General features: G+C 44.6%; 2 protein-coding genes across 2 annotated transcripts in view; one reads left to right on the forward strand and one right to left on the reverse strand.

Moving 5' to 3' along the window:
* The window catches only part of LOC120746939 (gastrula zinc finger protein XlCGF8.2DB-like), a 175,440-nt gene that overhangs the window by 112,115 nt on the left and 39,141 nt on the right, over window positions 1-24,184 (forward strand). The gene's annotated exons all lie outside the window — the stretch shown is intronic.
* On the reverse strand, window positions 3,516-17,180 carry LOC120746946 (zinc finger protein OZF-like; the record flags this gene model as incomplete). Its single annotated transcript, XM_040052535.1, has 3 exons — window positions 3,516-4,429; window positions 14,858-15,874; window positions 17,172-17,180. Coding segments are annotated over 3 exons (1,605 nt in total), but the record flags the coding sequence as incomplete, so codon positions are not given.

A 24,184-nucleotide genomic window follows, 5' to 3' on the forward strand; every position in this document is an offset into this window, starting at 1 on the left:
TGGACAGTGCAAAAGTTATGAGGCAAAAATTAGAATACAATAAGGATAAATACAGTACACAACTGTACAGAATAGAATAAAATACTATATACAGTAGAATAAAATAAAATAAATATACAATAAGATAAAAATAGAATACAAATACAAATACTATATACAACTGAGTAAAAAATACAACGATGACAGGATTATTGCACTTAGTATTATTGCATATGTATGGATGTGTGTGCTTGATCAGTTAAAGTCTTTATTATGGACTCTGACAGCAGTGGGGAGGAAAGACCTGCGAAATCTCTCCGTCCCACACCGTGGGTGCCGCAGTCTCCCACTGAAGGAGCTGCTCAGTGCTGTCACAGTCTGCTGCATGGGGTGGGAGATGTTGTCCAACAGGGATGACAGCTTAGCCGCCGTTCTCCTGTCACTCACCACCTCCACTGGGTCCAGAGGGCATCCTAGAACAGAGCTGGCCCTTCGGATCACCCTGTTCAGTCTCTTCCTGTCCCCAGCAGAGATGCTGCCGCCCCAGCAGACCATGCCATAAAAGATAGCAGAAGCCACAACAGAGTCATAGAAGGTCTTCAGGAGTGGGCCCTCCACTCCAAACGACCTGAGTCTCCGCAGCAGGTACAGCCTGCTCTGCCCTTTCCTGTAGAGGGCGTCTGAGTTATCAGTCCAGTCCAGTCTATTGTTCAGATGAACACCAAGGTACCTGTAGCTGTCCACAGCCTCAATGTCCATACCTTGGATGTTCAGTGGTTGCAGTGGAGAATGCTTGTGCCTGCGGAAGTCTACCACCAGTTCCTTGGTTTTACTGGCGTTGATCTGGAGGTAGTTCAGCTGGCACCAGTCCACAAAGTCTTGGGTCAGACCTCTGTACTCCTTGTCGTCCCCATCAGTGATGAGGCCGACTATTGCAGAGTCATCAGAGAACTTCTGCAGGAAGCACTGGGTGGAATTGTGGGAGAAGTCTGCAGTGTAGATGGTGAAGAGGAACGGAGCCAGAACCGTTCCCTGTGGGGCCCCCGTACTGCAGACGACCCTGTCCGACACACAGCCCTGAGTCCTCACATACTGTGGTCGGTCGGTGAGGTAGTCCAGGATCCAGGTAGTGAGGTGATGGTCCACTCCAGAGTTCACCAGCTTGTCCTTTAGAACCGAGGGAAGAATGGTGTTGAAGGCACTGGAGAAATCAAAGAACATGATTCTCACAGTGCTTCCAGCGGTCTCCAGGTGAGCGAGGGAACGATGTAGGAGGTGAATGACGGCATCATCCACTCCAATCCCAGGCTGGTAGGCAAACTGAAGTGGGTCCAGTGATGAGCTTATTAGACGCCGAAGCTGAGCCAGGACCAACCGCTCCAGGGTCTTCATCAGGTGGGATGTCAGAGCCACCGGCCTGTAGCTGTTGAGGTCCTTGGGGCGTGAAGTCTTTGGCACTGGTACAACACAGGAGGTTTTCCAGAGCTGTGGGACTCTTCCCAACCTCAGGCTCAGGTTGAAGAGGTGCTCCATCACCCCACACAGTTGGTCCGCGCAGGACCTGACGACCCTCGAGCTGATGCCATCTGGACCCGCTGCCTTCTTGCCATTAATCCTCCTCAGTTCCCTCCTAACCTGGGTGGTTGAGAGAGACACGCTGGAGCCTTGTGTTGAGTGTGTATTGGATGCTGCAGTTGGGGGTGGGGGGGAGTGAGCAGGGTGAATAGAGGAGGTGTGAAGTGTCTGAGGTGGAACAGCAGCAGTGGGGGTGGGTGAGTCTGCAGCCGATGTTGCAGACTGCCTCATGGCTGAATCAAATCTGTTGAAGAAATGATTCAGTTCATTTGCCCATCTCACATCCCTCCCAGGCAGAGAGTTCTGCTGTTTGTGGCCCGAGATGGTTCTGAGGCCTCTCCAGACTTCACCAACGTTGTTTTGTTGAAGCTGGTTCTCCATCTTCTGCCTGTAGCTCTCCTTCCCATTCCTTATCAGTCCCCTCAGCTCTCTCTGCACCCTTTTCAACTCCTCTTTGTCTCTGGATTTGAAGGCCCTCCTCTTCTGCTTGAGGACGGTTTTAATTTCTGGGGTAATCCAAGGTTTGTTGTTGGAGAAACACCGTACAGTCCTGGTAGGTACAGTGTTATCCACACAGAAGTTTATATAGTCAGTAATGCATGTAGTAAGGCTGTCGATGTCCTCTCCATGGTCATCACAAATCACCTCCCACACAGTCGACTCAAAACAATCCTTAAGAGCCTCCTCGCTCTCCTCTGACCATCTCTGTACTGTGCGGGTGGCTGGTGGCTCCCTGCGCACTAAGGGCTCATACACAGGGACAAGGTGCACCAGGTTGTGATCAGATCTGCCCAGGGGAGGGAGAGGTGATGAACTGTATGCCTCTTCTGCATTGGCATACAGTAAGTCCAGTGTTCAGTAATCCCTGTCAGTACTCTTGCTGCAGCATTTTGGATTACCTGCAGGCTTCTCTGGGAGTTTTTAGGACATCCTGATAATAGCAAATTACAGTAGTCCAGTCTAGAAATAATAAATGCATGGAGTAGTTTCTGAGTGTCACTCTGACAGGATATAGGACAGTATCTGGTTAGATACCATATTTCTAGGTACTGTAGGCCCAGTATAATCAGTAGCAGGAAGTTAGAGGTCACCCAGGTCTTTATATGCATGTTATCTGGCTTCATTCCATTATTGTAAATTTAAATGTTATTATCAAACGATCAGACAAGAGAGGGTTTACAGGAAACAGTGTTAAATGTTCAGTTTCTATGTCATATGTTAAAACAAGTTCTAGAGTGTGATTAACGTGATGGGTGGGTTACTTTAAATTCGAGATCAACAAAAGTGGACAAGAAAAGATTGAGACCCATCAGTCCAGGCAACATTTTTCAATCTCTGCAACTTTCAGATTTTGGGGGCAGAATTTGTCTTAAACAACATAAAGCATGGATCCATCCTGCTGCTGGTGCAATAGCGTGGAGATGTTTGGTTGGCACAATTTGGGTCCCTTAGTACCAACTGACATCATTTACAGACCACAGCCCACCTGAGTCTCAGTCCAATAGAGCATCTTTGGGATGTGGTGAAATAAGATTCACATCATGGACGTCCAGCCGAAAAATCAGCTGTCATGTCAATATAGACCAACAACTTCTGAAGAGAGGCAGTGCCAACAAAGGAAACTCTGAAACTGAGCAACTCAAACCACAACTTTAATTTTGGAAAATGATCTTTTAATCTTTTTATATCTCAAACACAAATCAGAATTTGATACCTACAGCAACTTTGTTAAAATATAAAAGATTTTAAAGATCTTATTTTTTCATAAATTTCAGGTCAGAATTTTCAGTAAGCTGCAGGAACCCTGTTCAGTGTCAGAACAGCCAAGTCTCCTCTGATAAACCTCCATCTGTGTCACTGAGAACATTTGTCATGTCAGTTTTTGGTTTGATATACAGGGAATGACATCATGGATCAAACTCTTTGTCATTAAACTATTTCTTTATTTAACATTTCAAATTTTGGTTTAACTGTTGAAGGATTTCATAACACAAACAACCTGAACAAAAAAAAAAAAAAAAACCCCAACAAAAATACATGAATCAAAATACATTCAATAAAAACATAAGAGGAAACAGATTTTTTGATTCAACTGCTGGAACAAAGCTAACCACTCAACACCAACACTACAGTAGAACAGTTTAGAAAGCTTAAAATGTAACAAGAGGCACATTTTCATTCATAGCTGCCTCATCAGATCTTTACAGGAGATTCACTGTGAACTCTGTGGAGCCTGATCTCAAGAGTTTTAAGTCTGACCCTGAACCCAGACGAGGATCTTTCTGTCTCTGCAGATTCACAGAGATGGGAGTGATTTCAGTCCTGCATGATCACGCTGATGTTTGCACAGAGCAGACAATGTGGTGAATATTTTGGCACATTGGTAACAGTGAAAGAGTTTATTAGTAACGTGGGATCGTTTGTGTTTGGAGTATGAACTGAAATTCCTGAAGCTCTTGTCACACTGGTCACAGCTGTAGTTTACTTCCATGTGTGTCCGTTCATGACAGTTACGATTAGCTGATTGTGGAAAGCTTTTGTCACAGTGTCTGCACTTGTATGGTTTCTCTCCTGTGTGGACGCGTTTGTGTCTTTTAAGCTCACCTGCAGAGGTGTAGGATGACCCACACTGATCACAGAGATGCTTTTTGACCCCACTGTGATAGAGTTCGTGTCGTTTTAAGTCACGTTTTGTGGGGAAGCCTTTCCCACATTCTTTGCAGTAGTTCATTTTGTCTCCAGTGTGTCTACGTTGATGTAGTTTTAGGGCGTTTGAATGACTGAAAGTTTTTCCACAAAGGTCACAACGAAAGTCTTTCCCACCACCACAGCGACGACAGGGTTGAGAACTGGATCCATCTGTGTCGCTCTGCTTCTAAACAAAGACACAAAGACAGTGTAAGTCAGTCCTTCAACATTTTCATCCTGAACGTCGCCTGAAATAAAGAGCATCTCTGCAGACGTCCAATTACATTTTACTCCTTCAGTTAACAGTTTACTGGGCTATACAAACACACACTGTGGTACCACACCCTTGTGAGCATCAGTTGAACAGTATTGTATCTAACCAGATTCTTACTCTCGGTGGCATTACCTTGGCCTCCAGTAACACTGTGGGGAACTTTGGACTCATTTTGGACCAGGACAAATTCTGTCGCCTCTTTGGTGACATCTGCTGTTCACAATATGTAGAGCAGCTTGAATCTACAAATTATGAAGTGCTTTCTTGTAATTACCCACGCTGCAGAGCTCAGTCCCGTCGACTGAGTTTTATAGAGTGGGCAATTATAAGGAAACACTTCAGTAACCTCGAGTAACGCTGTGAGGAACCTTGGAGTCATTTTGACCAGGATATGTCCTTCAATGCACATTAAACAATTCATTATTATCAGGATGTCCTAAAAACTCGCTGAAAAGCCTTCAGTTAATCCGAAATGCTGCAGCAAGAGTCCTGACAGGGACTAGAAAGAGAGAGCATATTTCTCCTTCATTGGCTTCCCTTCATTGGCTTCCTGTTTAATCCAGAATTGAATTCAAAATCCGGTCTTGAATAATCAGGCCCAATCTTATTTTAATGACCTTGTAGTACCATATCACCCTGTTAGAGCACTTTGCTCTCGCACTGCAGCCTTACTTGTTGTTCCTACAGTATTTAAAAGTAGAATGGGAGGCAGATCGTTCGGTTTCAGGCCCCTCTTCTGTGTAACCAACTTCCAGTTTGGATTCAGGAGACAGACACAGTGTCTACTTTTAAGATTAGGCTTAAAACTTTCCTTTTTGCTAAAGCATATAGTTAGGGCTGGACCAGGTGACCCTCCTGCTACCCCCCCAAAAACCCATCTTCATAGAGACTGTGTCAGCTCCCAAACAGACAAAAAACAAACTAAAAACCAGCAACAAACAACTTAAACACAAACAATTACAAAGAAAGAAAAATACAGTATCCACATCTGAACCAAAGAGTAAAACAGTGAGATGTGGATTATTAAATATTAGGTCTCTCTCCTCCAAGTCTCTGTTAGTACATGACTTAATAATTGATCAACAAATTGATTTACTCTGCCTTACAGAAACCTGGTTGCAGCAGGATGATTATGTTAGTTTAAATGAATCAACACCCCCGAGTCATTCTAACTACCAGAAATCTTGAAGCACAGGCCGAGGGGGCGGTGTGGCAGCAATTTTTCACACCAGCCTATTAATTAATGAAAGACCAAGACAGACTTTTAATTCATTTGAAAGCCTGATGCTTAGCCTCGTCCACCCCAGCTGTAAAACTCAGAAACCAGTCTTACTTGTTATCATCTATCGTCCACCTGGGCCTTACACAGAGTTTCTGTCTGATTTCTCAGACTTTATATCTAATTTAGTTCTGAGCTCAGATAAAATAATTATTGTGGGTGATTTTAACATCCATGTAGATGCTAAAAATGACAGCCTCACCATGGCATTTAATCTGTTATTAGACTCAATTGGTTTCTCTCAAAATGTAAAAGAACCCACCCACCACTTTAATCACACTCTAGATCTTGTTTTAACATATGGCATCGAACCTGAACATTTAACAGTGTTTCCTGAAAACCCTCTCCTGTCTGATAATTTCCTGATAACATTTACATTTACAATAATTGATTACACAGCGGTGGAGAGTAGACTTTATCAAAGTAGATGTCTTTCTGAAAGCGCTGTAACTAAGTTTAAGAATATAATCCACCCACTGTTATCATCTCCAATGCCCTGTACCAACACAGAGCAGAGCAGCTATCTGAACGCTGCTCCAACAGAGGTCGATTATCTTGTTAATAATTTCACCTCCTCACTACGTATGACTCTGGATAGTGTAGCTCCTGTGAAAACTAAGGTCTCTTCTCAGAAGTACCTGACTCCGTGGTATAATTCTCAAACACGTACCCTAAAGCAGATGACTCGTAATCTGGAGAGGAAATGGCGTGTCACAAATTTAGAGGATCATCATTTAGCCTGGAGACTTTGCCTCCTCCTGTGTCTTATGTTTTACGGAGTCGTGGCTCAATGAGAACATCCCGGACTGCGCGCTCAAGCTGGAGGGCTTCCATCTGCTGCGCGCGGACCGGCAGGCCGCTCTCTCCGGTAAGTCCAAAGGTGGAGGTGTCTGCTTCTACATCAATAGTGGCTGGTGCACAGATGTGACAGTGATTGCTCAGCACTGCTCTTCCTCTCTGGAATATCTTTTTATCCACTGCAAACCGTTTTATTCTCCGCGGGAGTTTGCTTCATTCATCCTGGCCGCTGTTTACATCCCGCCAGACGCAGATGCGCAGGCAGCTCAGTGCGCACTCGCGGAGCAGATTCTCCACACGGAGCGGACATTCCCGGACTCTCTCATCATTGCTCTTGGGGACTTTAACAAAGCCAACCTGAGCCATGAGCTTCCGAAATATAAGCAGTATATTAAATGCCCGACCAGAGAGGAGAGGACATTAGACCACTGTTACAGCACGATCAGCGGGGCCTATTGCGCGGTGCCCCGCGCTTCACTCGGACTTTCTGACCACGTCATGATCCACCTAATCCCCGCGTACAGACAGAGGCTGAAGCTCTCCAAACCTGTCGTGAGGACTAAAAAAAACTGTGGAGCAACGAGGCTGTGGAAGAGCTTCGCACGTGTTTGGAGACCACAGACTGGGACACATTGAAGGCTGCTTCTAACAGCTTGGACGAGTTTACGGACACTGTCACCTCCTATATCCACTTCTGTGAGGACAGCATTGTGCCATCACGCACCAGGGTGAGTTATAACAATGACAAACCCTGGTTTACTCCTAAACTCAAAAAGCTGTGGCTGGAAAAGAGAAAGGCGTTCAGAAGCGGAGACAGGGACTGCTACAGAGAGGCCAAGTACAGGTTCACTAAAGAAGTGGACGTTGCTAAACATCAGCACTCTGAGAAGATGCAGCAGCAGATCTCAGAGAATGACTCGGCCTCTGTGTGGAAAGGTTTTAGGAATATCACAAACTACAAGCCTAAAACCCCCCACTCCACTGATGACTTGCTCTTAGCCAACACCCTTAACGACTTCTACTGCCGTTTTGACGAGCCACCAGGCAGCCTTCACACCTCCAACGGCCCCAACAATAGAGGCACTTTGGACACTAATTCCCCCACCTCTCCCCCCTCCATAGAGCCATCACCACCTTCAAACTGTTCACCTACAACACCCCCCTCCTCACCCCACACAAAAGAGGATTTCACACCACCTCCTCCCACCACAACTCTTCATATTCATGAAGCAGATGTGAGGAAGCAGTTTAAGAACCTGAATGCTCGGAAAGCTCCCGGCCCAGACGGTGTGTCTCCTGCCACCCTCAGACACTGTGCAAACGAGCTGGCCCCAGTGTTTTCTGGCATTTTCAACTCCTCACTGCAGACATGTCATGTGCCTGCCTGCTTCAAGTCCTCTACCATAATCCCTGTCCCCAAGAAACCTAGGATCACTGGACTAAATGACTACAGACCCGTGGCTCTGACATCTGTGGTCATGAAGTCATTTGAGCACCTAGTTCTCTCCCATCTCAGGACCCTCACGGCCCCCCTCCTGGACCCCCTGCAGTTTGCATATAGAGCCAACAGGTCTGTAGACGACGCCATCAACATGGCCCTACACTTCATCCTGCAGCATCTGGACTCCCCAGGAACCTACGCCAGGATCCTGTTTGTGGACTTCAGCTCTGCCTTCAACACCATCCTTCCAGACCATCTCCGAGGCAAGCTTTCCCAGATGAATGTGCCTGATCCCATCTGCCGGTGGATCACTGACTTCCTGACGGACAGGAAGCAGCATGTGAGGCTGGGAAAGAATGTCTCGGACTCCCGGACCATCAGCACCGGCTCCCCTCAGGGCTGTGTTCTCTCTCCTCTGCTCTTCTCCCTGTACACCAACTGCTGCACCTCCACCCACCAGTCTGTCAAGCTAATCAAGTTTGCAGATGACACCACCGTTATTGGGCTCATCTCGGACGGGGATGAGTCTGCCTACAGGAGGGAGGTTGAACGTCTGGTGTCCTGGTGCAGCCACAACAACCTGGTGCTGAATGCCCAGAAGACAGTGGAGATTATTGTGGACTTCAGGAAGCACACAGCCCCACTCCCCCCCATCATCCTGACTGACACCCCCATCACCTCTGTGGACTCATTCCGCTTCCTGGGTACCACCATCACCCAGGACCTGAAGTGGGAGCCCACCATCACCTCCGTCATCAAGAAAGCCCAGCAGAGGATGTACTTCCTGAGGCAGCTGAAGAAATTCAACCTGCCAACACGGACGATGATGCAATTCTACACCGCAATCATTGAGTCCATCCTCACCTCCTCCATCACCGTATGGTACGCTGGAGCCACTATCAGGGACAAACAGAGACTGCAGCGTGTTGTGCGCTCTGCTGAGAAGGTGATTGGCTTCAGACTCCCATCTTTGCAGGACCTGTACACCTCCAGGACACTGGGGCGTGCAGCTCTGATCTCAGCTGACCCTTCTCACCCTGGACACAGTCTGTTTGACCTGCTCCCCTCAGGCAGGAGGCTCCGGTCCATTCGCACCAGAACCTCTCGCCATAAGAACAGTTTCTTCCCCTCTGCTGTTGGACACATGAACAATAACCGTATGACTGTTCCCACCACTAACACATGACCCTACGCTGTGTTCACTGCATCATTCCATGTTTGGCACTGATCACCACCTGCACTCATGTATATATCTTTCAACGTAGCACTCTTAATTCTTATTCTCATGTATATATCTCATGTATATCTCATGCACATATCTTTCTACGTAGCACTTTTAATTCTTATCCCTACTTTTATTTTTTTCATGTCTATTTAAGTGCTATTTATGACACTATGTTTGCACTGATGCACCGCAGCAATTTCCTAATGTTGTAAACCTGCTCAACATTTGGCAATAAAACCCTTTCTGATTCTGATTCTGAAATAGTTTGCTGCTTTATAAGAAAGCCCTCCGCAAAGCCAGAACATCTTACTATTCATCACTGATTGAAGAAAATAAGAACAACCCCAGGTTTCTCTTCAGCACTGCAGCCAGGCTGACAAACAGTCAGAGCTCTTTTGAGCCAACAATCCCTTTAACGTTAACTAGTAATGACTTCATGAACTTCTTCACAAATAAAATTTTTATCATTAGAGAAAAAATGACCAATAATCATCCCACAGATGTAATATTATCTACAGCTACTTTTAGTACCGTTGATGTTAAGTTAGACTCTTTTTCTCTAATTGATCTTTCTGAGTTAACTTCAATAATTACTTCCTCCAAGCCATCAACGTGTCTTTTAGACCCCATTCCTACAAAACTGCTCAAAGAAGTCCTGCCATTAATTAATTCTTCGATCTTAAATATGATCAACCTATCTCTAATGATCGGCTATGTACCACAGGCCTTCAAGCTAGCTGTAGTTAAACCTTTACTCAAAAAGCCATCTCTAGACCCAGCAGTCTTAGCTAATTATAGGCCAATCTCCAACCTTCCTTTCATATCAAAAATCCTTGAAAGAGTAGTTGTCGAACAGCTAACAGATCATCTGCAGAGGAATGGTTTATTTGAAGAGTTTCAGTCAGGTTTCAGAGCTCATCACAGCACAGAAACAGCTTTAGTGAAGGTCACAAATGATCTTCTTATGGCCTCTGACAGTGGACTCATCTCTGTGCTTGTCCTGCTAGACCTTAGCGCATGCAGTTCGATACTGTCGACCATAATATCCTATTAGAGCGATTAGAACATGCTGTAGGTATTACAGGTACTGCACTGCAGTGGTTTGTATCATATCTATCTAATAGACTCCAATTTGTTCATGTAAATGGAGAGTCCTCTTCACACACTGAGGTTAATTATGGAGTTCCACAGGGTTCAGTGCTAGGACCAATTCTGTTTACATTATACATGCTTCCCTTAGGCAGTATCATTAGAAGACATAGCATACATTTTCACTGCTATGCAGATGACACCCAGCTCTATCTGTCCATGAAGCCAGATAACACACACCAATTAGTTAAACTGCAGGAATGTCTTAAAGACATAAAGACCTGGATGGCCGCTAACTTTCTGCTTCTTAATTCAGATAAAACTGAGGTTATTGTACTCGGCCCTGAAAAGCCTAGAAATATGGTATCTAAGCAGATTCTTACTCTGGATGGCATTACCTTGGCCTCCAGTAACGCTGTGAGGAACCTTGGAGTCATTTTTGACCAGGACATGTCCTTCAGCGCATATATTAAACAAATATGTAAGACTGCTTTCTTCCATTTGCGCAACATCTCTAAAATTAGAAATATCCTGTCTCAGAGTGACGCTGAAAAACTAGTTCATGCATTTATTACTTCCAGGCTGGACTACTGTAATTCATTATTATCAGGATGTCCAAAAAACTCACTGAAAAGCCTTCAGCTAATCCAAAATGCTGCAGCAAGAGTACTGACAGGGACTAGAAAGAGAGAGCAGATTTCTCCTTCATTGGCTTCCCTTCATTGGCTTCCTGTTTAATCCAGAATTGAATTCAAAATCCGGTCTTAAATAATCAGGCCCCATCTTATCTTAATGACCTTGTAGTACCATATCACCCTATTAGAGCACTTCGCTCTCGCTCTGCAGGCCTACTTGTTGTTCCTAGAGTATTTAAAAGTAGAATGGGAGGCAGATCGTTCGGTTTCAGGCCCCTCTTCTGTGGAACCAGCTTCCAGTTTGGATTCAGGAGACAGACACTATCTCTACTTTCAAGATTAGGCTTAAAACTTTCCTTTTTGCTAAAGCATATAGTTAGGGCTGGACCAGGTGACCCTGAATCCTCTCTTAGTTATGCTGCAATAGATGTAGGCTGCCGGGGGATTCCCATGATGCATTGAGTTTTTCCTTTCCAGTCACCTTTCTCACTCACTATGTATTAATAGACCTCTCTGCATTGAATCATATCTGTTATTAACCTCTGTCTCTCTTCCACAGCATGTCTTTTATCCTGTCTTCCTTCTCTCACCCCAACCGGTCGCAGCAGATGGCCGCCCCTCCCTGAGCCTAGTTCTGCCGGAGGTTTCTTCCTGTTAAAAAGGAGTTTTTCCTTCCCACTGTTGCCAAAGTGCTTGCTCATAGGGGGTCATATGATTGTTGGGTTTTTCCTCTGTATCTATGAAGCGCCTTGAGGCGACTTATGTTGTGATTTGGTGCTATATAAATAAAATTGAATTGAATTTACAGTCATGTTTTCATTTTTACATACTGTATTAACACAACTGATCTAAAGGTCAGACAAAAAACATAAGATCAGAGTAGTAAAGGTTATATTTTTTACTGTAACAACCACAACCATGTTTAATGAATCATATTTCATAACTTTAAATGCAAATATAAATTGTCAATTTTAAAATCCTATGCACAAGTTTTGCAAACAACAAAGTTATTTGCATCCATTTACCTTTTATCCTGATTTTTTTTAAATAACCATTTCAAACTATTTAAGAACAATCAGCTATTCTTCAATAAGATGCCACACAAATTATTTGTGCCACTCCAAAAATTTCTGTCCACTATAAAGGAAACATCACAGCCTGATAGCAGCAGGTGTATCACTCCTGTTTCTACCTGGAGACAGCAGTCGCCTCATTGTTCTGACACACAACACAAAACTATCCACAACACTACACATTAACTACACACTCCAAATCACATATCTCTCTCTCTCTCTCTCTCTCTCCTAAAACTTCTGTTTTTTTTCTCTCATAAGCAGAGAGGTCGCGCTGCGCTGTCCTTAGACAGTAGACGTGACGAAACTATTGAGGTAAAAACGCCGCGTATATATTGTTTATCGTGACTCTGGCCTATCAACACAATTTATAAACTGGTATATATCACCTTGTTGCTTTGTCTTGAAGTGGTCATGTGATTGGCTTACCACGACTACTTTATTCTTCCTCAGTCAAACATCTCTCCCTCTCTCTCTATCTCTCTCTCTCTCTCTCTCTCTCTCTCTCTCTCTCTCTCTCGCACATAGAGGGTCATATGATTGTTGGGCTTTTCTCTGTATGTACTATTGTAGGGCAGGGGTCGGCAACCGTAGGCACGTGTGCCACAGTTGGCACACGAAGGGTTAACTGATGGCACGACCAATGCTGGACTAGCCATCAGGCATTTGCTCGGTGGCCCGGTGACTTTTTTTTCCCCCTTTGTAACGGTATAAACAATGAAAGGTGGTGGATTGGCCAGATGCTGTAAAAATAACTCAGTTGTTTGGTGGTGGCTGTGGCGGAGCTTCCTCAGATTCAGTAAAATTAGCAAGTGGTGGAGGCCAGCGGGTGGATGACGGAAAGGGGAGGCAGGAGGAGGAGAGACCCGAGGCGGCCGCCGGTCCGAGTGTCAGGTGAACTGAACTTCAGGTAAGAAGTTATGACCTGCAGTCTATCTGGGTCAGATATAAACCAAGTTTAGGTGGAGTTTATTTTCATTATGCTGACTTTTTACAGTCAGTTACAATAACTCGTACTGCGTGCTAGCTAGCATGACGGAGTTCCTATACAGCTGGGTGGGTGCTTTGATGTTAGTGATACCATAGTGAACTGTATTTTATTCATAAGGTTAGTTAGTAGAGTTGCCTGTAAAAAGACGGAATCGTCCCTCATTCAGAGAAATTATTACGCGTTTCGTATTGAGGTGAAAAGGAACAGAGTTTGTCCCGAACTTCAGCTAGAAAGAAAAAAAGACACAAAGATTGATTTATTCTGTCTTTACGCTGCACAGCTGCCGCTTCTTCTCTCATTCTCCTCCCTCCCTCTCCTGTTGCTACTGATCAATGATCAGCTGATCAGCTTTCCTCTCTTGTTTGTTTATCGCCCACTTTGCGCCAGAGAGGGGAAACCAGCGGATGTCGCGCTAAACAACAGCAGCACGTTTAAGCTCGATCAGCTGTTGTTAGAATTTATTTAATATTACTTTCTAGCATCAGCTGATGTTTGCAGGAGCCACAGCTGTAAAAGCTGCTGGTCATGATGTCGGTTTGGATATGTGGTGAGAGGGAAACATGAAGATGAAACCAGGAGATGTCCTTACTGAATCATCAGAGCTGAACAGGTGATGGAGAAACAGGTTTACCTTTTAGGTGACATGAATGAGTTGAAGTTATGAACTGTTTCTGAGAGACAAATAACACCAGGATCCTTTTCTGAGTAACTGACAGCTGGTAACTGTGCAGGGGCGGGTCTAGCAAAGTTTTGCCAGGGGGGCCAGGTGGGGCATTAACAGGGAAAGGGGGGCACAAAGAAATATTTTCTTATTCTCATTTAAAATGTCTGGCTGTTATTAAATAATTATCTGAAGATTACAACCAAAGTTTTTATCTGACATGAAATGTATAGAAGCAGCTGGAATCCATAGATGTGCGTGTTCACGGAGCTTGCATTGTCACCTGCTGGACATCACTACCTGACAAGTTTAACTGTCTTCAGAACATTGCAGAGGCCTTGTTGACAGCATTTGGTTCTACATATCTGTGTGAGCAGATTTTCTCTCACATGAAGAGTGTCCTCACGTAGCCGTCTGAATGCTGGACACTGGGAGACCTGTGTCTCCGAGTGGGAGACCAGAGATCACATTAACATGTGTATCTCTGTATTAACAAACATGCCATATTGGCCCAGTTTATTTTTCTTATCATTGTTGTGAGGAGACCATAAATAGCATTTGTATTTTCTGTATTTGCTGTTGTGGAGTTCTTGTTATGGATAAAAAGTGTCTTTTTTTTTGTTTCAAAATAGCTGCTAACTATTCGCTGATAGCTGTCAACATCTGTGAACAAATATAATTCTATAAAGTTGTTCTATGTAGTGTGTAACTGTTAATATAGAGCGTTATTAAATTTATTGCTAATACAATCATATGGCACACTGGCTTCTGAGGAAATTTTAAATGGCACTCGCCATCAGAAAGGTTGCCTAAATCTGTTGTAGGGTCTACCTTACAATATAAAGTACCTTGAGGCAACTACTGTTGTGATTTGGAGCTATATAAACAAAACTGAATTGAATACCACGAAACTACGTGAATTTTAAATAACACCATATCAGTTTTCAGCACTTTCAGTTTAGTTTTTTAGGATCATTTAAACAAAAATGATAACTGAAATGAAAATCTGAATAAACACACAACACCGTCTCTCCATTCTGTAGAACTCTGCTCATTAAACCATGTTAGCAACATGCTAACACGGTTTAATGAGCAGAGTTGTTCCAAACAGTCAGGCTAAAATGACAAGATAAAAATATAAAAACATACCTCACAGTAACTGCACTTGTAGAGTCTCTTTCTGGTGTGGATCTGTTGGTGTTGTCTCAGGTAATGTGGAGCTTTAAAAGTCTTCTCACACAGATCACACTTATAAGGTAGTTCCTCAGAGTGGGTAAACATGTGACGTTGTAACTTTGCGTCTGTTGTAAACTCTTTGCCACACTGTTGACAGCTGTACACATCATGTCCGGTGTGAATGCGTAGGTGTGTATTTCGGCTCTGTTTCAGGCTGAAAGATTTTCCACAAATGTCACAGCTGTATGCTTTAATTCCAGAGTGGGTAACTAGATGACTCTGTAAGTGGCCACTTTGAGTAAAAGCTCTGCCACACTGATCACAGCTGTACGCTTTAACTCCACTGTGGATGACTTGGTGTTTTTTTAGACCATTCTTCCGAGAAAAAGTCTGTCCACACTCGTCACAGCTGAACGGTCTCTCTCCAGTGTGGATGACCTGATGGTTTTCTAGTGAAGCCTTCCTAAGAAAATCCTTCCCACACTCGTCACAGGTGTACACTTTAACTCCACTATGGATGACTTGGTGTTTTTTTAGACTACCCTTCCAGGAAAAACTCTTTCCACACTCGTCACAGCTGTATGGTTTAACTCCACTATGGAAGAGCTGGTGTGCTTTTAAGCTTCCAAACCGGGTAAAAGACTTTCCACAGTCATCACAGCTGAACGGTCTCTCTCCAGTGTGGATGAGTTGGTGGGTTTTTAGTGAATCCTTCCTAGTAAAATCTTTCCCACACTCATCACAGCTGTACGCTTTAACTCCACTGTGGATGAGTTGGTGTTTTTTTAGACTATCCTTCCAGGAAAAAGTCTGTCCACACTCGTCACAGCTGAACGGTCTCTCTCTAGTGTGGATGAGTTGGTGGGTTTTTAGTGAATCCTTCTTAGTAAAATCTTTCCCACACTCATCACAGCTGTATTTCTTCTCCCCCTTTGTTCTGTGAGGTTTGTCGGCCTCCTGAGAGCGCTGACTTCTCGCTCCATGTTGGTCCTGCAGTGACAGAGATACAAACACAGGCAGTGAGTGAAATGTAGGGCTGGGCATCATCACTGATTTCGATTCGGGGAAATTTTGCCTCAGACAGTCAGAAATATTAGAATTCTGATCACTATGTACTTATCAGTACATATCCATATTTTATATTTCTAAAATGAAAGCTGACATGTGTGAGACTTCATCAGAGGTGTAAGCATCACAGCAGATGCCTTTGTGTCAAAGTAACTGAGGATAAAACAGAAAAACATGAAAGAGAATTTTCTGGCCTGGGTTTAAAAATATTCTGCAGCGGATCAAACATGAAAGAAAACCATTAATCAACATATGAACATTACCTGATGCTGCTGAAGTGAAGCAGAGCAAAGTTACAGAGGATTTTATTACAGACATGGCTAAACGTTTTGCATAATTTTAAAAAGTTTACATTTGTTCTGTATTGAACAGCAGAAATTAGGCTTTGTTGCTCGGAGTGAAAAAACAAAAAACAGCACCCGACAGAGCTGTAAACAATGGAGAGAGAGAATTCTGCTGGTTTAATAAATTTTATTTTGGAGAGAGACAAAACCTGCAGCTTCAGAATCTAGCGCCGAAAAAGACGTAAACACAAAGAGCGGACCGGCGAACGCATCAGAATCAGTGAGCTGCCGGCTTTCAGCCCCGACGGCACGGACGTCTTTGTTTACGTCTTTGTGCAGAATCCGTGCACCTGCTCTCATTTACTGTTTTAGCCGTTTGGTGGTTGTTGAAATTTTCTGAGGTTTAACCTGAGATTGTAGCGTTTTCAGGATTTTAATCAATTGATATCATGTTATCCAAGCTACAATCAATTTTAATTGATAAAACCCTCCCCGAGTGAAATGCAGTCGTGAAACAAACTGTCATTACTTGAAGCTTTTCAACAGTCCTCTTTGGTGACATCTGCTGGTCAAAATATGAAGAGCAGCTTGAATCTACAAATTATTATGAAGCGCTTCATTATGTTTAGTATCATGTGACAGTTCTGTCTGATATCAGGCTACTGTTGTGTTGCTTTGCACATGTATTTTTTGTGTGATTAAAAAGGTTTTGAAATTTCATTAATAGATAATTTTGATGAATATCCTTATTTAAACATGTGCTATGGTGTGGTTTCTCTTTGCTTGTGACTTCTTGATGTTTGTAAACATAATAGATGTAAAATAAAATAAAAACATACTACATAATAAAATACAACACAGTCACATAACAGGTTGGGAGTATGAGAGTTTTAGACGCGACTGATTATTTGGTGAAACTGTGATATTTTCCTCACCTTCTGTGTTGAGCTCATTGTTTCCTCTGTAGTGACTCAGCTGAGTCCAGATGGCTGAAAATGTTCCTCTGCTGCTCCGTCAGACTCTTCTCCTCCTGCTGATCAGCTGGGACACAAAACAGATCTTTGTTAGGCTCCACATTGCACTGAAGAGTCAAAGTGTCTCATATGTGTCCTGTTTATTTTCTGCGCTTTTGGTCACTCAGACCACATCACTTTCTCCAGAGATCAACTGCTAAACATCAGGCAGTCGCCTCACTATAGTTCTTATCCATTTTTCACAAACCCGGAAAGTTTTTTGGAGATTTTAGTTGGAGGCGCAGCAGCTCTCTGTGGCTCCTGGAGAAGACGTAGACAGGGCAGTCGCGCTGGTGAAACTACGTCGGCGAGGATTCCGCACGGCACTCCCCTCCATTCACCTCACGAATCTCCGCTCTCTTCCAAACAAAGTCGATGAATTACTGCTCTTAAACCGGACTAACAAGGGCTTTGCACGCTCTGCTGCCCTCTGCTTCACTGAAACCTGGCTCGGTGAGCGAGTCCCAGACGCTGTCTTAAATCTGCCGGGCTTCCAACTTCACCGGACGGACTGCGAAACAGAACTCTCAAGGAAAACAAAGGGTGGTGGAGTCTGCTTCTACATTAATGAAGGTTGGTGTACTGATGTCACAGTGTTACAGAAACACTGCAGCCCACACTTGGAAAGTTTTTTCATCAACTGTAAACCTTTTTATTCACCGCAGGAGTTGTCTTCCTTCATGCTGGTCGGAGTTTACATCCCTCCACAGGCCAACGCGAACAACGCACTGTGCAAGCTGGCTGACCAGATTACTACCCTAGAGAGGAAATTCCCAGATTCCTTTACAATTATTCTTGGGGATTTTAACAGAGCAAACATAAACCATGAACTCCCTAAATACAGACAGCATACTGTATAAACTGCCCCATCAAGGACAACATCATACTGGATCACTGTTACACCACTCTAAAAGATGCCTATCGCTCTGTGCCCCGGGCAGCTTTGGGACATTCTGATCACTGCATGGTCCATTTTATTCCAGTTTATAGGCAAAAACTCAAACGTGCGAAGCCTGTAGTCAAAACTGAAGAAGTGGACTAACGCAGCAAAGCAGGAACTGCAGGACTGTTTTGACTCCACTAATTGGACTGTTTTTGAAGCTGCATCTGAGAACCTAGATAAGCTCACGGACACTGTGACATCATACATCAGTTTCTGTGAAGACGTGTGTGTGCGCCAACAAAGACCTTTTGCACATACAACAACAATAAACCATGGTTCACTCCTAAACTCCAACATCTTCGTAAGGCCAAGGAGGACGCCTACAGAAGTGGTGACAGGGCCCTGTACAAGCAAGCCAGGAACACACTGACCAAGGAGATCAAAGCAGCTAAAAGGATCTACTCCCAGAAGCTGGAAGAACGGCTCTCAGCCAACGACCCAGCGTCAGTGTGGAGGGGCCTGCAGGAAATCACCAGACGCCCCCCACCCACTATTGAAGGAAACAAAGACCTGGCCAACGAGTTAAACACTTTCTACTGCAGGTTTGAGACGGACAGACTCCCACGCCTCATCCTCCCCTCCCCAGAGACATTGCTTCAGACATTGACCCCCAACACACCTTCCACCTCTCCCCCCTTCACCCTCCCCAATCCAGACTCAACGACCACCCCCACCCTCCCCAATCCAGACCCAACGACCACCACCACCACCACCCTCTCCAATCCAGACTCAACCACCTCCACCACACCTCTCACCCCCCTTTCTTCCTCCCTGAAACTCAGAATACACACTCAGGATGTGAGCCGACTATTCCAGAAACAGAAGCCCAGGAAAGCCCCCGGACCAGACTGTGTCTCACCCTCCTGCCTCAAAACCTGTGCTGAACAGCTGGCTCCCATCTTTACTCGCATCTTCAACACATCCCTGGAGCTGTGTGAAGTTCCCTCCTGCTTCAAACGCTCCACCATCATCCCCGTTCCCAAGAAACCCACCATCACAGGACTGAATGACTACAGACCTGTCGCCTTGACGTCTGTGGTCATGAAATCCTTCGAACGACTAGTGTTAGCCCATCTGAAAGACATTACAGACCACCAGCTGGACCCTCTGCAGTTTGCCTACCAGGCAAACAGGTCGGTGGATGATGCAGTGAACATGGGGCTGCATTACATCCTGCAACACCTCGACCGCCCGGGAACTTATGCCAGGGTCCTGTTGCCAGGGTCCTGTTTGTGGACTTTAGTTCGGCTTTTAACACCATTGTGCCTGAACTTCTCTCCTCCAAACTCTCCCAGCTCAGCGTGTCTCCAGCTACCTGTCAGTGGATCACCAGATTCCTGACAGACAGAAAGCAGCAAGTGAGGCTGGGGGAGATCACCTCTGAAACTCGGTCCCTCAGTATTGGTGCCCTCAAGGATGTGTCCTCTCACCACTACTGTTCTCCCTCTACACTAACGACTGCACCTCCAAGAACTCGGCTGTCAAACTCCTAAAGTTTGCAGATGACACCACTGTCATTGGCCTCATTCAGGATGGTGATGAGTCTGCATACCGGCAGGAAGTTGAGCAGCTGGTACTCTGGTGGAGTCAGCACAATCTGGAGCTGAACACTCTTAAAACTGTAGAGATGACAGTGGACTTCAGGAGACATCCCTCAACTCTGCTCCCCCTCACCATATCAGACAGCCCTGTGTCAACTGCAAAGATCTTCAAGTTCCTGGGTACAGTGGGGCAAAAAAGTATTTAGTCAGCCACCGATTGTGCAAGTTCCCCCACCTAAAATGATGACAGAGGTCAGTAATTTGCACCAGAGGTACACTTCAACTGTGAGAGACAGAATGTGAAAAAAAAAATCCATGAATCCACATGGTAGGATTTGTAAAGAATTTATTCGTAAATCAGGGTGGCAAATAAGTATTTGGTCAATAACAAAAATACAACTCAATACTTTGTAACATAACCTTTGTTGGCAATAACAGAGGTCAAACGTTTACTATAGGTCTTTACCAGGTTTGCACACACAGTAGCTGGTATTTTGGCCCATTCCTCCATGCAGATCTTCTCGAGAGCAGTGATGTTTTGGGGCTGTCGCCGAGCAACACGGACTTTCAACTCCCGCCACAGATTTTCTATGGGGTTGAGGTCTGGAGACTGGCTAGGCCACTCCAGGACTTTCAAATGCTTCTTACGGAGCCACTCCTTTGTTGCCCGGGCGGTGTGTTTTGGATCATTGTCATGTTGGAAGACCCAGCCTCGTTTCATCTTCAAAGTTCTCACTGATGGAAGGAGGTTTTGGCTCAAAATCTCACGATACATGGCCCCATTCATTCTGTCCTTAACACGGATCAGTCGTCCTGTCCCCTTGGCAGAAAAACAGCCCCATAGCATGATGTTTCCACCCCCATGCTTCACAGTAGGTATGGTGTTCTTGGGATGCAACTCAGTATTCTTCTTCCTCCAAACACGACGAGTTGAGTTTATACCAAAAAGTTCTACTTTGGTTTCATCTGACCACATGACATTCTCCCAGTCCTCTGCTGTATCATCCATGTGCTCTCTGGCAAACTTCAGACGGGCCTGGACATGCACTGGCTTCAGCAGCGGAACACGTCTGGCACTGCGGGATTTGATTCCCTGCCGTTGTAGTGTGTTACTGATGGTGACCTTTGTTACTTTGGTCCCAGCTCTCTGCAGGTCATTCACCAGGTCCCCCCGTGTGGTTCTGGGATCTTTGCTCACCGTTCTCATGATCATTTTGACCCCACGGGATGAGATCTTGCGTGGAGCCCCAGATCGAGGGAGATTATCAGTGGTCTTGTATGTCTTCCATTTTCTGATGATTGCTCCCACAGTTGATTTTTTCACACCAAGCTGCTTGCCTATTGTAGATTCACTCTTCCCAGTCTGGTGCAGGTCTACAATACTTTTCCTGGTGTCCTTCGAAAGCTCTTTGGTCTTGGCCATGGCGGAGTTTGGAGTCTGACTGTTTGAGGCTGTGGACAGGTGTCTTTTATACAGATGATGAGTTCAAACAGGTGCCATTCATACAGGTAACGAGTGGGGGACAGAAAAGCTTCTTACAGAAGACGTTACAGGTCTGTGAGAGCCAGAGATTTTCCTTGTTTGAGGTGACCAAATACTTATTTTCCACCCTAATTTATGAATAAATTCTTTACAAATCCTACCATGTGAATTCATGGATTTTTTTTTCACATTCTGTCTCTCACAGTTGAAGTGTACCTCTGGTGCAAATTACTGACCTCTGTCATCATTTTAAGTGGGGGAACTTGCACAATCGGTGGCTGACTAAATACTTTTTTGCCCCACTGTATAACCATCTCCCAGGACCTGAAGTGGGAGACCAACATCAACTCCATCCTCAAAAAGACCCAGCAGAGGATGTACTTCCTGAGACAACTGGGGAAGTACAGTCTTCCACAGGAGCTGCTGATCCAGTTCTACACTGCGGTCATTGAGTCTGTCCTGTGCTCCTCCATCACAGTCTGGTATGGAGCAGCCACTAAACAGGACAGGAGCAGAATGCAGCAGACTGTACGGGCAGCAGAAAGGATCATCGCCCCCCCCCCCTGCCCTCCATCCAGGATCTGTACCTCTCAAGAACCAGGAAACGGGCAGGGAAAAATCATCACAGACCCCTCACACCCTGGACACAGACTTTTTGATCTGCTGCCCTCTGGCAGACGGTACAGAAGCCTGCAGACCATGACCACCCGACATAGGAACAGTTTCTTTCCCCTCGCCATCTCCCTCCTAAACAGTTGACCTGTCACACTGCTCCCACTGCCAGACTGCAACTGCACCTTATGTACATTCTGCAGTATTCATTCCACCTCACTTCATTTCTGTATTTTATGTATATAAGTTTAGATTAGTTATTTATAGTTTGTTTACACAGCTTTGTGTATGTGTGTGTGATTTACATTGCTGTGCTTGAGAGCCTCCATCTACCGGAACCAAATTCCTTGTATGTGTCTGCACATATACTTGGCCAATAAACACGATTCTGATTCTGATGTTCATCTGACAACACAAAGTACAAATTTCACTCTGATTGGTTGTAGAAATCTTGTGAGACTAGACATGGAGAAGCTGCATTCAGCTTTTATGCTCCATATATCTGGAACAAACTCCCAGAAAGCCTCAGACCAGCTGAAACACTCAGTTTATTTAAATCCAAGTTGCAGACTCACCTGTTCTCAGCTGCATTTGAATAAAGCACCAAATCTGCACGGTTTTACTTTTAAGCTTAAATTTCAAAACCTACATTTTAACTACTGATTTTATGTACTGCCCCCCCCCCCTTTTTAAATCATGCTTTTTATTTTTTTGTTTTTTAATGTCTCTGAAAAGCACTTTGAATCAACTTGCTGTTGAATTGTGCTATATAAATAAACTTGCCTTGCCTATAGAAAGAAAACTGAACAGAACTGAATTCTCTTGATGCTAAACATTCATTTCATAGAATAGTTTTTGTTGACATCTTCCTGTGCATCACTTTACAGCAGTCAGACTCATTAAAATGAGACTTTGTAGGAGTTCACTTCCTCTCATGTGTTCATCCACAGCAGCTGGACAATAAAGTTTATTGTGACCCTGATACTGCAGCAGATTGCTCTCATCCATTTCCTGTTATCACTTCAAATAGAAATCAGGCTGCAGAGTCTCAAACTCTGGCCCGCGCGCCAAATTTGGCCTGCAGCCCAATTACATTTGGCCCGCAAAGCCATAGGCTTTGGAGCGTGATGTCATGGGAGGGGGCGTGGTCATGATTTTTCGTTGAGCTGCCATCTTAGTAGGCGAAACAAACGGCTACAGGAGTGAAAGCACACGGAAACATCAGCGATGGCTCGTACTTCCTGTGTTGTCAGTTGCAATGTTAGATCCCAAGATCGGGAAGGGAATAACCTGGAAAATGGGCTCTTTTTATCGTTTCCCCTCCTGGAAGCAACGTGAGGGATCTCACGTATCTGATGTAAACAAACGAAGACATCAAGCTTGGATAGCAGCGGTGAGACGAGCTGATATTGAGTTCTCTGCCATCGTTTTTTGTTGGTGTGCTCTCCACATTTTCATTCCGGTAATTTCTAAAGAAATTCATATTGCTCTTTATAGGCTTTTCGACGGCCCGAACACGGACACACTGTCGGAGCTTAGCGATTCTGATGTGTCGGCTCCGCTCTGTGTTTACGTCTTTTTTGCGCTGATTCTGAGCTGCAGGTTTTGTCTCTCTCCAACCAAGATTCACCGAGCCAGCAGCAAAGGAGCAGCAAACTGCGCTTCACATTTGATCAATTTCGTCATGAATTCCCTCTGACTTTTGCTGTTTTGCTTCCACCACGATAAAAATCACACTTCCTGCACAGCTCTCTCTCTGATGAAGTCTCACATGTATCAGTACTGATAAATGATCAGAATTATAATATTTCTGACTGTCTGAGGCTAAATTGAATCGAATCAGGTCTTTGAGAACCGGAATCGAATGGATTATAGAAATCAGTGATGATACCCAGCCCTAGTGAGCAGCCTAGGCCTGAGAGAAGTGGATGTAGCTGTGGGTAATAAGAAAAGATGAAAAGAACTATTGATAACTTTTTTGTTAAGTTAAGGCCTGATCCTTCTGAAATTCATAGCCAGTGCTCGGAAAAAGCACAGTGTATCCAGGAAACACATTATATGCTGCAATAAATGCACTGCTCAAGTGTCCCCTCTCCCCACTGCCTTTCAGCAGCAGACAGCAGCAAACAGGTCGTCAGAGGAGCCGAAATGATGATTAAGTTTAACATTTTCTACAATATTGACAAAGCACTTTAAGCACAAGTTTGTTAGTTAATAATTTAGAAATGAATATTGTCTGTATGGACTCCCCCCCCCAAAGAAAGTGCACATGTAAAACTGCGGTGTTAAGCGATGCGGTTGAAAAATTTGAGTGCGCCTAACTTTTGTGCCGGTGTTGTGCCCAAAAGTGATTGTC

Source organism: Simochromis diagramma, unplaced genomic scaffold (genome assembly GCF_900408965.1).
Source record: "Simochromis diagramma unplaced genomic scaffold, fSimDia1.1 OVJJ01000606.1, whole genome shotgun sequence".
NCBI lineage: Eukaryota > Metazoa > Chordata > Actinopteri > Cichliformes > Cichlidae > Simochromis > Simochromis diagramma.